At 40.8% G+C, this 19865-nt stretch overlaps 1 protein-coding gene across 2 annotated transcripts in view; it reads right to left on the bottom strand.

Moving 5' to 3' along the window:
• Positions 1-19865, bottom strand: part of arhgap18 (Rho GTPase activating protein 18) — a 123245-nt gene that overhangs the window by 18167 nt on the left and 85213 nt on the right. For both annotated transcript variants that reach the window (XM_055635636.1, XM_055635635.1), the window contains exons 2-8: positions 16763-16962; positions 14337-14542; positions 11624-11699; positions 10345-10493; positions 4151-4316; positions 1456-1547; positions 476-553 (exon numbers count right to left, since the gene is read on the bottom strand). In XM_055635636.1, coding sequence (XP_055491611.1) covers positions 476-553; positions 1456-1547; positions 4151-4316; positions 10345-10493; positions 11624-11699; positions 14337-14542; positions 16763-16962 — 967 coding nt within the window. The remainder of the gene's footprint in view (positions 1-475; positions 554-1455; positions 1548-4150; positions 4317-10344; positions 10494-11623; positions 11700-14336; positions 14543-16762; positions 16963-19865) is intronic.

Genomic DNA, 19865 nt, shown 5'->3' with positions numbered 1-19865 from the left:
ACTACCCTCTGTGGCAGAGAGTTCCAGAGATTCACCACTCTCTGTGTGAAAAAAGTTCTTCTCATCTCGGTTTTAAAAGGATTTCCCCCTTATCCTTAAGCTGTGACCCCTTGTCCTGGACTTCCCCACATCGGGAACAATCTTCCTGCATCTAGCCTGTCCAACCCCTTAGAATTTTGTAAGTTTCTATAAGATCCCCTCTCAATCTCCTAAATTCTAGAGAGTATAAACCAAGTCTATCCAGTCTTTCTTCATAAGACAGTCCTGACATCCCAGGAATCAGTCTGGTGAACCTTCTCTGCACTCCCTCTATGGCAATAATGTCCTTCCTCAGATTTGGAGACCAAAACTGTACGCAATACTCCAGGTGTGGTCTCACCAAGACCCTGTACAACTGCAGTAGAACCTCCCTGCTCCTATACTCAAATCCTTTTGCAATGAAAGCTAACATAACATTTGCAATTATGTAATGTACCTTAATTCTCATTGCAAGTCCAGGGATTCGTAGAATTCCTTCTGTGTTTAACCCTTCTTCCTCGATGTGGGAAATGAGCTGCAAAAGTATTTTGTTTCATTTTATTAACAATGCTTAATAAAATGCCAACCAAAAAGAGACCGCTGATGCTGGAATATCGATAAAAAAACAAACTACCGGCGAAACTCGGACGGCATCTGTGGAGGGAAATGTACAGCTCATGATTCGGGTTGGAATTTTTCTTCAAACTGATGAATTAGACTGGAGAAAGTTGGACGAGAGGTGAGGGGAAGAGTTGGGGCAAAAGTATTATTATGTGGATCCAATTAAGGAGGAGTTAATGAGCAACTCCTGAGTCAAGTTGCGGAAAGAAGGTGGAGATAGTAACCAAGGTAAGAGGTGATAAAGTGAAGAGGACAAAAGATAGAAACATTAGTCTAGTCTCTATATTATGTCCACAAAGTGCTTCAAAGAAAAGATGCACGGGGCAATATTAGATACAAGAGGAAATAAGAAAAGGAGACAAATTGGACTTTTTTCTCTTAGAAAACAAAAAGTTGAATGGATGACTTGATTGGGGCTTTAAGATTATTTGATTTGATGTAATAAATTGTAGAGAAATTGTTGCATTTCTGGGGAGTCCGGAGGCTGTAAATATCGAGAAACTGGTGAGCATTGCTGGAGACAGGAGGGTGGGGTGAGGGAAATTGGGAGGAAACATGTGGGCTGGCATAGATAACTAAAATGTTTCTGTACTGGACATTCTATGCAACTCATTATCATCAAACTTTCTGTGACTGCGATACCACATTAAAACCCGGACTTCCATTTCTACTGTAGTGCTACTGATTCTATTTCTGGATTGTACAAAATAAGCTGTTTAACAAAGTACCTTTACTAAATCAAAATGAGTCATCAAATTGTCAAAGTGTTCAGTAATTTGAACTTTAAACTCAAGATAGTTTGAATCCTGTACTTACTTTCTGAATTATAAGTGGAACCTTGGTTCCAGGTATTTTTTTGTGGTCCTGTTCCAATAGTAATGAAAGTGGAACACCAAACAATCCAGTTTCTGAAAATAAGCATTGAAAATTCAACATTCACTGAAGTTTGAAGAGCTCAGTGGTGTGCAACTATAGAAATATGCCACTGTGACTGGTTTATTTTGATAACAGATCATAATAAAACATTGATTCAACCTCTTTAAACAAATAGGGAAGCAATACTTTAATACCTGAAATAAAGCTTAATATATTCTAATTATTTTCTGTGAATGTTTTTTAACCCAAAATGAGAGAGAAGGAGAAAGATTGGCTTTGAATGAGCAGGAAGAGCACAGGATGATGATTAGTTGCTGATCTTTTCCAATGTTAGAAACATAGAAAATACGTGCAGGAGGAGGCCATTCGGTCCTTCGAGCCAGCACCGCCATTCATTTTGATCGTCCCCTATCAATAACCCGTGCCTGCCTTCTCCCCATATCCCTTGACTCCACTAGCCCCTAGAGCTCTATCTAACGCTCTCTTAAATCCATCCAGTGATTTGGCCTCCACTGCCCTCTGTAGCAGGGAATTCTATGAATTCACAACTCTCTGGTTGAAAAAGTTTTTTCACACCTCAGTCTTAAATGACCTCCCCTTTATTCTGAGACTGTGGCCCCTGGTTCTGGACTCGCCCAACATTGGGAACATTTTTCCTGCATCTAGCCTTGCCAGTCCTTTTATAATTTTATATGTTTCTATAAGACACCCTCTCATCCTTCTAAACTCCAGTGAATACAAGCCTAGTCTTTTCAATCTTTCCTCATATGACAGTCACGCCATCCCATGTTGCTGCATACAATATCCCCGAGTGGTTGTCCTTCTGGAAGAAATGATCCATGACCAATCCAGAATGTCTGGATAGAAGTCCTAATGGGGCTTCTAAGTGGATATTATGCATATTTTCCTGATCATTTGTCAAATGGATATGTTTGATTTTGCAAATTGTGATTCACTTGTATCTACCGTTTGCTGCCCACTGAATATTTTGGGGAGCACACACCAAAAATAATTTTAATTGTCCTAAAATTTAAAAATAATAAACCTATCTCATAAAATTATTATGTTTGGGCGACTGCTGGATTGAAGATGAGAAATTACTCATTCTGATACTGAATATAAAGATTCATTGAAAATTGACAACACAAAATGAAGTCATTTGGCTCAACCCGTCAAACTCAGTCAAACAAAAGAGTTCTCCTCACTAGTTCTACCTTCCAGCCCTTTGTTGCCCAGCAGATCATGGTCCTGCATATGCACATCCGAGTAATGTTTAAATGTAATGAGGGTTTCTGAAAATACAAGGAACTGCAGATGCTGGTTTACATAAAAAGACACAAAGTACTAGAGTAATTCAGTGGGTCAGGCAGCATCTCTGGAGGTCAGAATCCTTCTTCAGACTTTGCTCTGACCTCTGGCAAACTTCTGCCTTTACCAACAGATCAAGCAACAAGATCCAGATTCTTACCAACCTATGGGTGAAAACCTCTTTCCTCATCTCCCCTCTAATCCCCAAAGCTACTGTTGTATTTGTCCCATATTTTGACCATTCATCTAAGAGAAATAAGATGTTTCTATTTACTCTAAATCATTACTCTAAACCATCCTCATTAGCTTCTTCTTTTGCAAAGAAAACACCAAGTTTATCCAATCTTTCAACGTTGATATAATTTTCCTCATAAATCTCCAGTGCACCTCCTCCAGTACAATTACGTCCATTCTGTAATGTATGGATCAGTACTCAAGCACTGGTTGACAAAATCATATATAGTCCTCACATTCCTGTCCTGCTCTATCATTTGAGGCTTTGACTGACAGAGGAAAGAATCCTGCATTGTATTTTAACTCCACTTTTGACCTGTCTATTTTCTTCTAATAATTTGTGGATGTCCAGTTAAAAGTATTTTTATTCCTTCACAATACTCAATATCCTATTATATTATATATTTGCTTGCTTTTGTGCATCATCAAAAATGTATTGATTGTTTCATGATCACCATTACATAGAAACATAGAAATTAGGTGCAGGAGTAGGCCATTCGGCCCTTCGAGCCTGCACCACCATTCAATATGATCATGGCTGATCATCCAACTCAGTATCCCGTACCTGCCTTCTCTCCATACCCCCTGATCCCCTTAGCCACAAGGGCCACATCTAACTCCCTCTTAAATATAGCCAATGAACTGGCTATATTACAAATGCAAACTTCATATTCCTGTATTTTAGTGAATATTACATTTTCCTATCATTATAATGTGATTTGAACTCATGTCTCCAGGTAACATCCCTGTCCATTTATCAATGCAGATTTTATCCATGGCCAATTTTTACCTTTATCAGAAAAATGTATTTTTGCATTGTTGCAGGAAATACTGGACAAGAAACATTATTTTCCTTACTAACTTATCCGCACATATAGTTAGAATTTCAATGGATCAGTGTATCAGATATTCATATTTGATTTGACAAATGCTAGTCTAACCTATTGTAAAATAATGAAATATAATATCGTTTTATTGCATTATTTTATGGTAGGTTAAACTAACGTTTGTCAAATCAAATATGGATATCTTATACACTGATCCACCAAAATACAAAATCATTGTTTGAAATTTGAATACACATTTTCATTACCTTTAATTTTAACTTTTATTGCTTTATGATGTTTGAAATCTATACCAAGTGTGTCAAAAAGTGCAGTCATTTCGATCAGAGCCAATGAGCGCACTTTCTTCATGTCTTGAGGTGCAAGGGCTCCCGCTTTTGTTGTTCCTGTTTTATCCTTTGGGAGCCGATAATTCTTATAAAAGAAAAGTACAGTCACAGTCTCAGGACTTCCAAAAGATTTTTGTAGACAATTAAATATTATTCTAAAGTAACAGTCGGATTGTATGGAAAATTCTACTATTTCTATGCAGCAAAGTCCCCAAAGTGATTGGAATCATCCTATTTGTTTGGGTGGTATTCCTGAATGGATAAATGTTTATCCATATTGTGGGTGAACTCCCTAGTCCCTGAATAGTGTTGGAGTTCTTTTTATGCTTACAGGACAACAACCCTGATATAGGATTTTGCTTATTTGAAAAGCGAAATGCATTGTGTGATTATTAGGTATGTTTAGTTTAGAGATACAGCATGGAAACAGGCCTTTCGGCCCACCGAGTCCACACTGATCATTGATCGCACATTCTATATTAATCCACATTCTCATCCACTCCCTGCACATTAGGAGCAATTTACAGATGCCGATTCTTTGGAATGTGGGAGGAAACAGGAGGAGCGCACGGAGGAAATCCACGCGATCACAGGGAGAATGTTCAAACTCCAAAGAGGCAGCACCCGAGGTCAGGATCAACCCAGGCGTTTGGCGGTGTGAGGCAGTAGCTCTACCAGCTGCACCACTGTGCCACCCTTATATGAAGAGTACACAATAGTAGAATCAAGAGTACACAAGAATAGAATCAACTCAGCAAACTGACCAGGGTAGAATTTTCAATGGATTTTCAGGGAAGAACAAATGAAATGTCTTTAAAAACAATGAAGGTTGACAAAAATGCTGGAGAAACTCAGCAGGTGAGGCAGCATCTATGGAGAGAATAGGTGAAGTTTCGGGTCAAGACCCTTCTTCAGACTGATGTTTGGGGGGGTGGGGTGAGGGAAAAAGAAAGGAAGAGGTGGAGAAAGTAGGCTTATGGGAGGGAGTCTAAAGCATGGAGACTTCAGGGCCCGGTGCTGAGCCTAGGACTCAGGTAAGGTGACGGCTGCAGCCTGCTGGTGGGCGGTGGAGTGGAGAGGGTCAGTGGTCACCGGTGGAGGCCCGTGGGGAGTGGGGTCCGTGTCAATGGGCAAAGCGTCGAAAGTCCCGGTCAGCGGATGGCCGGGGAGGCAGCGAGGGTCGGCAGTCCTGGGGAGGAGCAGCAACTCTTAAAAAACAACTGTAAGGTTAGATTGGAGAGACTGGATCTATTTCTCATTAAAGTAAAAAGAATTCAATGGAAATCGATGGAGATGTACAACATAAAGATGAGTAAATCAAGAGAAAATTGTTATCTATATTAAGAATTTGGATTAAGAATGTACAAGGCATGATTAGTAAGTTTGCAGATGGCACTAAAATGAATGGTAAGGAAGGCAGTGAAGATGGTTATGCAAACTAAAATCTGGATCTTGATCAGTGGGCAAATGGCATGAGCAATGGCTCATTAATTCAGATAAGTGCGAGTTGTGCCCTCTCCCCTCCCTGATGGACATCTACACCTCCCGCTGCCTTAGCAGGGCAAAGAAGATCATCAAAGACAGCTCCCATCCTGCATTTGGACTGTTCGACCTGCTGCCCTCTGGAAGGCGCTATAGGTGCATCAAATCCAGGACAAACAGACTCAGGAATAGTTGCTTTCCGAGAATTATATCTACTATAAATTCAAATTCACACATGCACTGACTACACCGCCCAACAAGGACTTCCATCTGTATATATGTATGTAGCGCCGCAGAATTTGTGCACCTATTCCCCCCCCCCCATCTCCCTTCTGTTTTTTTTTTGTTTTTTTTTCTGTTTCTTGTTTTTTGTGCTAAATTGTATGTATGCACTGAGTACGAGCAGCTTTCAGTTTCACTGTACATGTATAGTGACAATAAATGGCATATCTATATCTATATCTATAGAATTTGGGAAGTCAAACCAGGGCAGCACCTTCTCAATCAATGATGAGGCCCTAAGATGTGTTACAATGGTGAGGGATTGAGGGCTACAAGTACACAGTTCCCTAAGTGTAGTTTGGATAGAGGAGGTGGTGAAGAAAGCTTTTGGCATGTTGACCTTATCAGACAGGGAATTTAATATGGAAGTTTGGATATTATGTTACAGTTGAACAAGGCACTCGTGAGGCCACACTTGGGAGTATTGTGTTCAGATTTGGTCATCTTACTGTAGGAAAGATGCAATTAAGAACACAGAAAAGTACAGCACAAAGTAGAGCAAAAGAACAGAGCGTTCAGCCCACAACGTCTGTGCTGCACATGATGCCAAGGTAAACTAATCTCATACGCCTGCACACGATCTCAATCCCTCCATATCCATGTGCCTATCTAAAAGCCTCAAATTACACTATCAAATTTGCCTCTATCCATGGCAGTGCATTCCAGCCCCCACCACCCTTTGTCTACAAAAAAAAACTTGCCCCACATACCTTCTTTAAACTTTGCCCCTTTCACCTTAAACCTAGGCCCTCTAGTCTTTGGCATTTCCACCCTGGGGAAAAAAGGTTTTGACTCTCTACACGATCCATGCTTCTCATAATTTTAAATACTTTTTTCAAGTATCCCCTCAACCTCTGTGTTCAAGAGGAAACAATCCATCTGTCCACCCTCTCCTTCTAGCTGATGCCCTCTAATCTAAGAGTATTTTGCCCAGGTTGGGGGAATTAAAAACAGAGGTCATCGGTTGAAGGTGAGAGAGGCAATTTTTTAAATAGGAACCCGAGAGGCAACTTTTTCACTCAGAGGATGGTGGGTATGTGGAACAAGCTGGCAGATAGCTACATGAGGCAGGTATTATAACAACATTTAAATGAAAATTGGACAGGTACATGGATAGGATTTCAAATGTGGGTAAATGGAACTGGCTTAATGAGGCATCTAGGTTGGCATGAATGAGTTGGGCCGAAGGACCTGTTTCCGTACAGCACGATACTGTGTTTAACTACTCAGCAGGTCACTCAGCACATGTGGAAAGAGAAAGCGTTTCAGATTTGAAACTCTTCATCAGACCTTTAAACCTGATGCGTTAACTCTGTTTCTCTTCAATTACGTTGTCCAACTTAGTGGATCTTTCCAGAAGGTTGTGTTTTATTTCATATTTCCGGGAAACAGCTTTTAAAAACAATGTTTCACCATGTTCTCACAACTGTCAAGAACATCAGGCATAAATGATTTATTACTGCTAATTGACTGGGTGTATGCGTAAATTGTCCCTAGTGTGTGTAAGAGTGTTAATATGCGGAGACCGCTGGTCGGCGCAGACTCGGTGGGCCGAAGGGCCTGTTTCCGTGTTGTATCTTTAAACTAAACTAGGAATAATAGAGCTTATTTTGCGTTTGGCAACTGTAGTGAATTTATTGTTGTGTGGCGTTTTCATTTAGTTCTCCTTTTCTATCAGTTTTTCCACCTCTATTTTATTTCCCCTGAAGACATAAAGGCATTTTAAATAATTTCAACATTTTCTGCTTCAACCAAAAGTATTTGACTCCAGGCTAATGAACAGGTCTATTAGCATTAGTTATCCTTGTCTTTGGTACCTTGTCTTATTGTTCTTGTCTACCCTGTCCTTAATCAATGCTCATACATTCTACTATTTGGGCTGGATAACACTATTTAAGGCAGAGGCAATGATGGCTGACTTATAAGGGTAGGCAATGGTTGCAACTCCCAAAATACTTTTTCACTTGCTGATGTCATTAATGCAGTAGAACAACTTCCAAAACCATGTACATGACAGATAATCAACTAACAAAATATAGAACATGAACAGTACATAGTGTGCTGCACAGTGGTACCCAGCGTTAGAGTTGCTGCCTTACATCGACAGAGACTCGGGCTCGATTCTGACTACGAGTGTTATCTGTATGGAATTTGTACGTTCACCCTGTGACTGCGTGGGTTTTTATCAGGGTGTCTGGTTTCCTCCCACACTTCAAAAACGTACAGGTTTGTAGGTTAATTGGCTTTGGTAAAAACTGTAAATTGTCCCTAATGTGTAGGATAGTGCTAGTGCAGTGATCACTGTTCGGTGCAGACTCGGTGGGCCAAAGGGCCTGTAAGATCTCTAAAATCTAAGGCACAGCGCAGGAACAGGTCCTTCAGCCAAGAATATCTGTGCTGAACTTGCTGCCAAGTTAATCTCATCTGCCTACACATGATTCATATCCCTCCATTCCTTGTATACCCATGCGCCTATCCAGAGCCTCTGAAACACCATTAATGTATCTGCTTCTACCACTACCCCTGGCATCACTATCCAGCAATCCCACCAATCTCTGGGTTTAAAAAACAAACTTTCATATGACCCAAAACTTGCACCACACATCTCTTTTAAACTTTCTCCCTCTGATCTTAAAGCCATGCCCTCTAGACTTTGACATTTCCACTCTGGTTAAAAGGTTCTGCCTGTCTAAACTATCTATGTCTCTCAATTTTGTATTCATCTCTCAGGTCTTCCCTCAGTCTCCAATGTTCCAGCGGAAATAATTCAAGTTTTCCCAATCTCTTCTTATAGCTAATACCTTCTAATCCAGGCAGCATTCTAGTAAACCTCTTTTGCAGCTATCCAAAACTTCTACATCCTTCTTGAAATTAGGCTTCCAGACTGCACACAATACTCCAAATCCAGTCTAATCAAAGTTTTATCAAGCTGCACCATGACTTCCAAACTCTTGCATTCAAGGCCTTGACCGATGAAGGCAAGCACATCATATGCCTCTTTACTACCCCAACAATTTGTGTGACCACTTTCAGTTATGAACTTGGACCTAAGATCTTTCTGTGCATCAATATTGTTAAGGTTTTTGCTGCTGTATTCTTTGACAGCCTTTGATGATTTATAAATGGGGAAGTCACACTTACTAAATCAAGTAGATTTTTTTAAGCTAAATATAGAAGAGTAGACAAGGATAACACATGGAAGTGGTTCATTTGGACAGAGTGCTTTTAATAAGTTCTCATGTAAGAGGTTAGGTTGTAATATGAATGCACTTGGGATTCAGAATAAGATAGTGGTATGAATTCACAATTGGTTAACAGACAGGAAACAAAGGTGGCATAGGGTGACGTGGATGTCAGCTACTTTCAATACATATTAATGATATATTAATGAGGTGATTAAGGGAGGGGAGAGAGTGAGAACTATGAGGTGGATGCAGTGAAGCTCCCAGTGTGATTTTGACAAAACCGAGGGAGTGAATGATGGCAAATGCTGTTTAATGTAGATACATTTGAGGATGTCCACATTGTTCTGCAATCAGTGAAACTGATTATTATCTGAATGGTTATTAACTAGGAAAAGGGAAGGTAATGATACCTGGATGGATTTGTACAGCTGTCATTGAGACCAAGCACTAAGCCGCATCATGCCATTAGGGAGGCAAATGGTATGTTCACGTTAATTGCAAAAGTGTTTGAGAACAGGAGAAAGGACGCCATGTTACATCTGCAGGGGACCTTGGTGAGATCCCATCAGGAGGGTTGTGTGGAGAATTGGTTTCCTTCTCTGCACAAGGACGTTCTTGCTATGGAGTGTGGGTAACACTGATTTACCAGACTGTTTCCTGGAAGGGCAGGATTCATGAATGCCGAGAGAATGGGTAGGTTAAGCCTCATTTCAGTTTGGATGAATGAGAATCTCTTAGAAAACTTGAAATTCTAGCAGGGTCTGATAGATTAGATATAGGGTGGATGTTCCTAATTACTGGAGAAACCAGAATTGTGGGTCCTATCCTCAGGATACAGGTAACATAGATTGGAAATTTGTTTCCCCATACCTCCCCCTTCCAGATAAATATCTGTTATTCCCCACCACTAAGGAGTGACGGAAGCATGTTCCAAAAATAATGTTCTGAAGGGAATTTGATATATAGTTGAAGGGAAAATTAGTCTAGCAGGTTATGGGAGAGAACAGTAATGTAAAACTGAAAAACAAAAGAATGCAGATGTTGGTTCAAGACTCATAAAGAATATTCAGCCTGATTTGTAGAGTATTTCCTTAGTATTTTGGACAATGTAATTGTGCATTGCCGAACAGTCCCTGTTCAGTACTATTCTTTGACACTACTTACAGGTAGGGATCCATCATCCTCGCCCTTGAGCTGTATGGTGTTTAATTTTTCCTTCATATTTGCAGCCTGTTCAGAGTATGATATTTCTAGATTTATATCGGCTGTGTGTTGAGTGCCTGCATCCTTTGTCTTCAGGCTAATCAGTTGATCTGGAAAGAAATGAGCAGCAGATCAAACTGAGCCTCTTTCCCAATGATGATATCCAGATGAGAAGTGAATTTCAAGACTTAAACCAATATCATCCTCTGAAAGTTACAAAGAACAGACAGACCTGTGCAAGTGAAAATATATCATAGAGATGTAGTTCATCTGAAATTCCACATATAAACCTTCCATCTTGTCACATGCCCACAAACGTAAGTACGTTTTAAACTGTGGAAATTTAGAAACTACCTCTTCCGGCAGCTCGCTCCATACACCCACCACCCTTTACGTAAAAAAGTCACGCCTCAGGTTCCTATTAAATCTTTCCCCCCCTCACCTTAAACCTATGTCCTCTTAGGATCACCCTATGTGCAGTGTGTACTATGCTCAGTTCTGGTCACCCAGCTGTAGGAAGAAGGTAATTGAGTTGATAAGAATGCAGAAGCAATTCACCAGGATGATAGGCAGGGACTAGTGTAGATGGGACATGGTGGTCAGTGTGGGTAAGTTGAGCTGAAGTGTCCAGGCTGTAGGACTCTATGTATGTTTAGGATTTATGACATTTTAGTAGAACAATGGTAGATCAACTCAGAATTGGTGGATGAAGTATTTGTGCGTTTTGTTAAGAAATTGTAAGTAAAACAAGTGACACAAACAGCCAAAGTAGCAGATAATGGGCCTGCCCAACTTAGGCAATTTCTTTAGCTACTACAGGCGACTAGGCTGTTGCCACATGGTCGCCAGAGTGTCGCCTGTATGGTCATGTGTAGTCTCCTCAGTCGCCCAAAGAGTCATAGCATCTTTCTGGATTTTCAACGTTGAAAATTTTTCGGAGACAGTCGGTGACATTGGGTTTGATGCCAATGAACGTAGCTTGACTTCACCTGACGTAGGTGCTGTTGTAGTTGGCGCCAGGTTAACGTAGGTTGTCGCCAGGTGACGTAGGTTGTCGACGGTACTGACTTCATTTTGTTTTGTTGTCAAAGTAATGATTCTATTTAAAATTTTATGTCAAATGGGGGTCCAGTTGCCGTTTTTTCGGCGACCTACTACGACTATGTCTGTCGCCTAAAAATAGTCTAAGTGGGACAGGCCCATAAGAATGCACTTTTATCCTGTAAAATATATTTCATACCTTCAAGTTTCTCAGTGGCATCATTCAATTCACTTTCATCAGCTGTAACAGCTGAAGCTTCGCCTGTTCTTGAAACCTAAATGTCAACAGAGAGGGAGTCCATAAAATCATGTATAACTCAGTTGCAGATGTTTGACATGTCAACGTTCATAGGTTCACTTTATTCCCTTGCCTGCTGAAGGACACTAAAGAAGAAAATTAGATGTCTGGGGCAACAGTGCAGAAATGTAGTGTAATGAGGGAAATAAAGGCAGAAGATTTCCCTGGCATATTCAAAATGAAATTAAATAATCTCTACAGGACGAGCTAATGGCTGAGTTGTTTATGACAAGGAGTGGGATGCTCCATTGGGCTGTTATGACAGTGGGTAGAAATGGGGGCAGAGGAGAGCTGGGTAGTTTAAGAAGAATAATGTTTTGGATAAATTTGAATGAGGGCTAGTAAATAAATGAGTGAAAAGACTCTTAACAGACAGGTTCCCAGTGTAAGGCAAATGCATTTCTCATGTGTGCAGAGGAAGGCAGGTCCTACAGGAGCTGTGGACAAGAGAAGACATGACAAGCTGAACAAAAGTTATGAAAGTGGGCACTCCATGTCATTGGATGTGACAATAGTCCTCTGCTTTATGATGCAGATGCATGAATAAAGTGGAAAGAAAATTGAAGACTGCTCAATCCACGATTTTCAGTTCATAACTTTATATGTTCAAGGAGCAGAATTAGGCCATTTGGCCCATCAGATCTACTCCACCATTCAATCATGGCTGATCTATCTTTCACTCTCAACCCTATTCTCATGCCTTCTCCCCATAACCCCTGACACCCGTACTAATCAAGAATCTGTCAGTGTCAGCCATAAAAATATCCATTGACGTGGCCTCCACAGCCGTCTGTGGCTATAAAGGCTGCAATATATTTTTAATTGAACTTGTACCTGATATTATGGAATGTAGCACTGTGCAAACTACAGTAGGTGGGAGTTTTATAAAGTTTCCTCCAACTGCAACGTAGGGATTCTTAAATATCCACAATAATATCTTTACATAGTCAAAACATTTTTAGAGATAAGCCTTCAAATTTAAATCTATAATATTGACAATAGTGAACATTTCACTTTTTGCTGAGCAACTTTCACACAGTATCGCATTTGAGTTTTTCATAGAGATTCTGACTGAAAAACACTCATCTGTAATTCTATTTTATAACATTGTTCCTCAGCTTATTTTGAAAGCTTGAGTTCTGATGTTGGGAGCGCAGAACCTTGCCCAATGACCATGCAACTCAAATAGTGAAGCTACCTGTCAACACATGGTGAACCTATGGTTCTCCAAATACAAATAGTTAATGGGCATGTATACACAATCATATGTTTTATTCACGGTTTTCATCATCAATGTGCACAGAACCCATAGCCTGGAGGTGAACCTTGCCTTTTAAAAAATAATCCCTCTTCTTGAGGTACTGTGGGAGTTGTTGATAAGATGGTAAGAGTTTGGGGCAACTGATGGTGGGACAAGTCAGGGTGTAGGGTACATGGGTTTCAGGTGGTGGCCGAGGGAAAGTGTGTGGTTTCAGTGCGTGGACTGGCTGTTGGTTGATACCTCAGTGAAATTTGTGGTGAATGTTAGGGTGCAGTTTGATCATTGAGGGGAAAATGCTGCAAGAATTGCTTTTAACAACTTGGATCAACTTGAAGCAGTTTCCCTGTGCAGAACTTCACGGACTGGTTCACATTAACATACAAAGGTGGATCCCACCTGTTTTCTTGGGCCTACTCTTGAGTGCTGGGTGTTTGGTCATGTACATACAATGGGAATTATGAAAATGGAGTCTGTGCATTTCTTTGTTTTTGCTCTTCATTTATGGAAATTAACTCATTTCATTTTACACGTTAATCTTTCCACTTAAATCACCAACAGCAGAGCTGTATTTCACCAGAGTATTGCTTTTGACTGCTTCAGATATATTGTAAGGGTGTTTTATGTTACAGATGTGGATCTCATAATTAACATGATTAAAACTATGAACTTAAGGCGACACAAGAATTCCAAATGGATTCTCACTACTACTTGTCAATACATTAAAAACCGTTATACAATCCATTACAGTTTATTTAAAATAATAAATACTCAATGTTCATACTCTTTATTTAATGTAAATTCTTTTATAAATTGTTGTCTGCTCTTGATGCCAAAGCGTGCAATTAAACCACACATGCAATTAGCAGAAGGAAACAAAGCATGTCCGCCCTGAACTGTCTCCTCCTCTCCCCACCTCCAATGTTCTTGCTGTTTTACATGTCTTTCTTTCTAAAATACAGACACATTGTTATGGAGACTATGCCACAAAATAATATTCTGTGCATGTGCAAGTTCTCTCTATTTGTTTCAGTATAAAGCTGAAATGCGGCCAATGGCTGAATATGCTCACCTTTTGGGAACTCTACAGGTATTTGCTCAAGGTGAAGGATAATAAAATCCCCTTTGTGCTCTCAATCAAGCAATGAGAATCAGTATTACAGATATATTTCTGTACATCCACCCCACACCATTCCTCCCATCCATCCAAACTACAAACTATCCTGTTTTTTTTATAGACGTGGAGCGATACCAGTATTAGACTCTTATTTAAAAAAACCTTCCATATGCAATGCAAACCTTAAGAATATAACGACCATTGTTCTGGTCTCTCCTAAAGTAGATGTACCCGCCTACCTGTTGACTAAAGATGTCCCTGACATCAGGGATTGGTTGCTTGTTTTTTTTCCTCATTGTCATTGTAAATGTTTCTACTCTTCTCTGAACAGCCTCTGCCTGGGTACGGGTCAAGGTGGACAGTAACGTTATGCTCTCATGGGCGTCTCCATTGACCAAACCTGAAAGGCCAGCATCCTTCAGCCACTCCGCTTCCACCTCCCCTTCTGTACAAAAACAAGGCAAAAAAAAGTTGAAAGACAAACAATAGTAACAACAAATAAATTAATTTTCATGCAAAAAAAGTCTTCACAACCTTATTAAATAGAGCTAGTTTCTACAGTGTAATTGAAACTGGGCTTTCTTGGTAATGAGGCGTTTATTTGGTTTACTGCTGTTCTTCTGGCTGTATACTTTGATGAAGACTACGGTTTGGTAGGTTCTCTAATCCAAACATTTCAACCTTTTAAAGTTTAAGCATATCATTGTGTAAACTGCAGACTTTAACATTCCCCTGTACACTATTGGCAAATGATGGCAAATAGTGATAAGTTCAAGCTGCAATGAATATTGATATTGGCTTCTGTTCTACATAAATATAAAAAGACAAGATACATAAATATCCTGCTGCAGTTGTAATCTGGGAATGGGCTCGGTAGTCATGAAATGCTTTGAGAGGCTGGTGAAGAATCACATCTGCGCCTTCCTCCCTCAGAACATGGACCCGTTGCAGTTTGCATACCGTCCGAACAGGTCCACGGACGATGCGGTCTCCCAGGTCTTGCACACCGCTCTCTCCCATCTGGACAGCCAGAAGGGGGGCTACGTGAGGATGCTGTTCATAGACTACAGTTCAGCCTTCAACACGATAGTCCCCACCAGACTGGCCGGGAAGCTACTGGAATTGGGGCTCAACAACTCCCTGTGTGCCTGGGTCCTGGACTTTCTCACCGCCAGGCCCCAGGTAGTCAAGATGGGAGGGAATACATCGAAGTCCCTCACCCTGAGCACAGGATCGCCCCAGGGTTGCGTCCTCAGCCCCCTATTGTACTCCCTGTACACACATGACTGTGTGGCTAGGTTCAGCTCCAATTCAATAATTAAGTTTGCTGATGACACTGTGGTTGTGGGCCTGATCTCAGACAATGATGAGAAGGCCTACCGGGAGGAGGTGGCTGATCTAGCACTCTGGTGCCAGGAGAACAGCCTCCTCTTGAACATCAAAAAAACGAAGGAGCTGATCATGGACTTTAGGAGGGCACATCATCCGAGGACGTACACTCCATTGAGTATAAATGGGGATCCTGGGGATAGGGTGAACTGTTTTAAATATCTGGGAGTCCACATCTCTGAGGATATGACATGGTCATCACACGCCTCAGTACTGGTGAGTAAGGCAAGGCAGCGCCTTTACCACCTCAGGCAATTGAGGAAATTCAGAGTGTCTCCGAGGATCCTACAGTGCTTCTACGCAGCGGCGGTGGAAAGCATCTTGTCCGGGAACATTACCATCTGGTTCGGGAATTGCTCTGCCAAGGACAAGAAGGCTCTGCAGAGAGTAGTGCGTTCGGCCGAACGCACTATGGGAACTTCACTCACCCCCCTGCAGGAACTATACAACAGGAGGTGCAACTCCAGAGCAAACAAAATCATGAGAGACCTCTTCCACCCCTGCAACGGACTGTTCCAGCCGCTACGGTCAGGCAAACGCCTCCGTTGCCATGCAGTGAGAACGGAGAGGTTGAGAAGGAGTTTCTTCCCAGAGGCAATTCGGACTGTAAACGCCTTTCTCACCAGGGACTAACTCTACAGAACGTTTTTCCTTCTATTATTTATTATGTAAAAGAATATGTGTGTTATGATTGTGTTTATAATTTGTTTGGTTGTTTTGTTGTTTGTCTTTTGCACAAAGGTCCGCGAGCATTGCCACTTTCATTTCACTGCACATCTCGTATGTGTATGTGACAAATAAACTTGACTGGACTTGACTTGGCTTTCATGGGATCTTAAGACCAAGATTTTATTTAATATGTTAAAATTCTAGTCAAATGAACACTGCTTATAGCAGGGGGAAAAAAACTGTTGGAAGAACCCAATGAGTTATTCAGCATTTGCGAAAGGAAATGGACAGATGACATTTCAGGTAGGGATCTTGCTTCGATCTGGACGAAGGATCCCAAACATAATTATCATCTGGCATTTCCCTCCTCAGATGCTGCCTTGACCCGAGTTCCTCCAGTAGTTATTTTTTGCTCAAGCTTCCAGCATCTGTAGTTTCTTGTGTCTCGATATTTACATAAATGTAATATGATTCATTTTATTGTTTTAGTGGTCTTTTATTCTCTGGTTACTTTCAAATTCATCGAATATGATCTGCAATGTAGGTATTTTTCTCAAATAAAATCATTTGGATACACAATAGAAATTCCATAAATAATTTCACGAACCATCAGGCACTTTGACAGACACTTCTTCTTGCTCTTCATGGGCATTATCCTTGGTTTTCTGGATGTGTTCTACTTCACTCCAGTAGTCATCCATGGAAAGTTCATCCAGAGAATCCTGGGAGAAGGACCGTTCATAATGAGGCTTCCCCATATTGTTCTTGGAATGCATTTGGTTCATGCTATACTGCCCACATCTTCTGCTATAAAGCAAAGAATACGAGACTTCAAAGAGCTGTTTCCTAGCACATCATTACTTAACTTAGCATATCCTTTGTTTTGGTGATTCACTTTAAGGAAATGGAGCTGAAATGAAATGAAGTTAATGTTGGCAAGCATTACAAATTTGGTTCTTGTGCATTGAATTTTTCTTTTTGCAGTATAACTATGAATTCATAAATTATATTAGACATAATATATAACACATACACACACAGCAAAATGACAACATTCCTTACACCTAAAATGATTAATATCTCAAAATCCTATCTGGCTGGTTAGCCACAATTAAGCTATTGTTTAAATGTAATTATCTTTCCTTTTCAGAACAATGCTATCTGCTTTAATTTGCATGTGCACCATGCATTTTGTCATGAATCCAATCACATATCTGTTGATGAGCCCTTCAACTCTAACCTTAAGGGTATCAGGGGTTATGAGGAGAATGGAGTTGAGAGGAAAAGATAGATCAGCCATGATTGAATGGCGAAGTAGACTTGATGGACCGAATGGCTTAATTCTGCTCCTATAACTTATGAACCTGTGCAAGACCATTTGCTAACTACATTACTAATATTGTAAATCAACTATTTCCCTGTTTATAGATGCATGGAGATCTTTGGGCAGTGGAGCTAACTAAAACCATTAACTTCCAGAAATTCTCTAAGGCCAAATATGCATGGTTCAAAAATATGCATTATTTCCTCTGAAAGTATAGTGTTCCAACAGCATACATTTTATTGGATTTGGTTTGTGAATACTGGGCACAAGGGATTGAGAAGAATAATAGAGTTAAAATGTAATATTGACAAAGAATGAAAATAAAAGTTAACCATTACCAGTCTTTGGTTGAAATGAAAGTGTAATTACAAGTTCAAGCTTCATTCACAATCTGTCATTCAGATTTCACTTCCATGAACGGAATGATTTTGAGGTTTTGAAAGAAATTAAGTGGTTTGGGGCAGATGCCACTTAAAATATAGAAAACCAGAAATTTCACCTGGTTTAAAAAGAGGCAGGAGAAAGAAATCTGGACAAAGAGGCATTTCAGTTATTGAAAAATTATAACAATGTTGTGTGTCTCATTTAAAATTAAACCTTTGATTTAAATTGAAAACAACGGGTCCTCAATGCATTCTATGTCTGCTCTGAACAGAATGAACACCATCCACCCTGCCAGCCTCAAGTGCACCTGTATCAATGATTACTGTGGCAGACGCAAGATCGGCCTTCATGAGAGTAAATCCATGGAAAGCAACTGGCCCGGATGGTGTGTAAGAAGGAACTGCAGATGCTGTTTAAACTGAAGATAGACACAAAAAGCTGGAGAAACTCAGCGGGACAGGCAACATCTCTGGAGAGAAGGAAAGGGTGATGTTTCAGGTCGAGACCCTTCTTCAGACTGGTTATGGATAAGGGAAACAAGAGATATAGACGGTTATGTGGAGAGATAAAGAAGAATGAATGAAAGATATGCAAAAAAGTAACGATGATAAAGGAAACAGGCCATTGTTAGCTGTTTGTTGGGTGAAAATGAGAAGCTGGTGCGATAAGGGTGGGGTAGGGTAGAGAGAGGGGAATGCCGGGGCTACCTGAAGTGAGAGAAAAATCAATACTCATACCAAAAAGGTGCCCAAGCGAAATATGAGATGCTGTTCCTCCAGTTTGCATTTAGCCTCACTCTGACAATGGTGAAGTCCTAGAACAGAAAGGTCTGTGTCGGAATGGGAAGGAGAATTAAAGTGTCCAGCAACCGGGAGATCAGTTGGTTCAGGCGGGCTGAGCGAAGTTGTTCCGATAAACGATCGCCCAGTCTGTGTTTGGTCTCGCTGATGTATAAAAGTCCGCATATTGAACAACGGACACAGTAAATGAGGTTGGAGGAGGAGCAAGCGAACCCCTGCCTAGCTCGGGGTCCCTGGACAAAGTCGAGGGAGGAGGTATAGCGACAGGTGTTGCATCTTCTGCAGTTACAGGGGAAGGTACCTGGGGGAGAGGGTGGTATTGGTATCCATTGATTCTGTTAGCCCTAAGTGCTAAATCTAACTCTCTCTTGAAAACATCCAGTGTGTTGGCCTCCACTGCCTTCTGTGATAGAGAATTCCACTGATTTCCTCATCTCAGTCCTAAATGGCCTACCACTTATTCTTAAACTGTGACCCCTGGTTCTGGACTGCATCTAGTCTGTCCAATCCCTTAAGATATTTATGTGTTTCAATAAGATTATAAATTTGCTACAAGATTATATAAAATCAGTTAACTCTCACTGCCACTGTATTGATAGCTCCACATGCTTCAAGAAGACCACTTTCATCCTTGTGCCAAAGAAAAGTAAGGTAGCATGCCTTAATGACTACTGTCCCGTGACTCTGACATCCACCAGCATAAAGTATTTGAGAGACTGGTGATGGTGCATATTAATTCCAGCCACTCAGCCAGTCTTGATTCACTGAAGTTAATATCACAACATGTGCCATCTCCCTGGCCTCAAACTCATTTCTGGAACAGCTAAACATCCAGTGCCTTCAACACTAGAATCCCATCCAAACTCCTGGGCCTAGGAATTTGACACTAGATCCTCAACTATCAGACCAACAAACCACAGTCAGTGAGGATAGGTGACTTCACCTCCTCCATAATAATTCTATACTGGAGCCCCGCAAGCATGTGTTCTCAGTTTTCTACTATGTTCCCTATGCACTCATCGCTGCGCCATCATGAACAATCACGTAGGAGATAGAGAACTCCGTACATGGTGTCAGGACAATAACCTCTCGCTCAATGTCAACAAGACAAAGGAGCTAGTTATTGACTTCAGAAAGCATAGTGGAATACCTGCCCCAATCAGCATCAATGGTATTGAAATGGAAATGGTTGAGTTTCAGGT

The sequence above is a fragment of the Leucoraja erinacea genome, chromosome 5, assembly GCF_028641065.1.
Source record: "Leucoraja erinacea ecotype New England chromosome 5, Leri_hhj_1, whole genome shotgun sequence".
Taxonomy (NCBI): Eukaryota; Metazoa; Chordata; class Chondrichthyes; order Rajiformes; family Rajidae; genus Leucoraja; species Leucoraja erinaceus.
The sequence above is the reverse complement of the archived record's forward strand: the minus strand, read 5'-3'. Positions and strand labels throughout refer to the sequence as shown.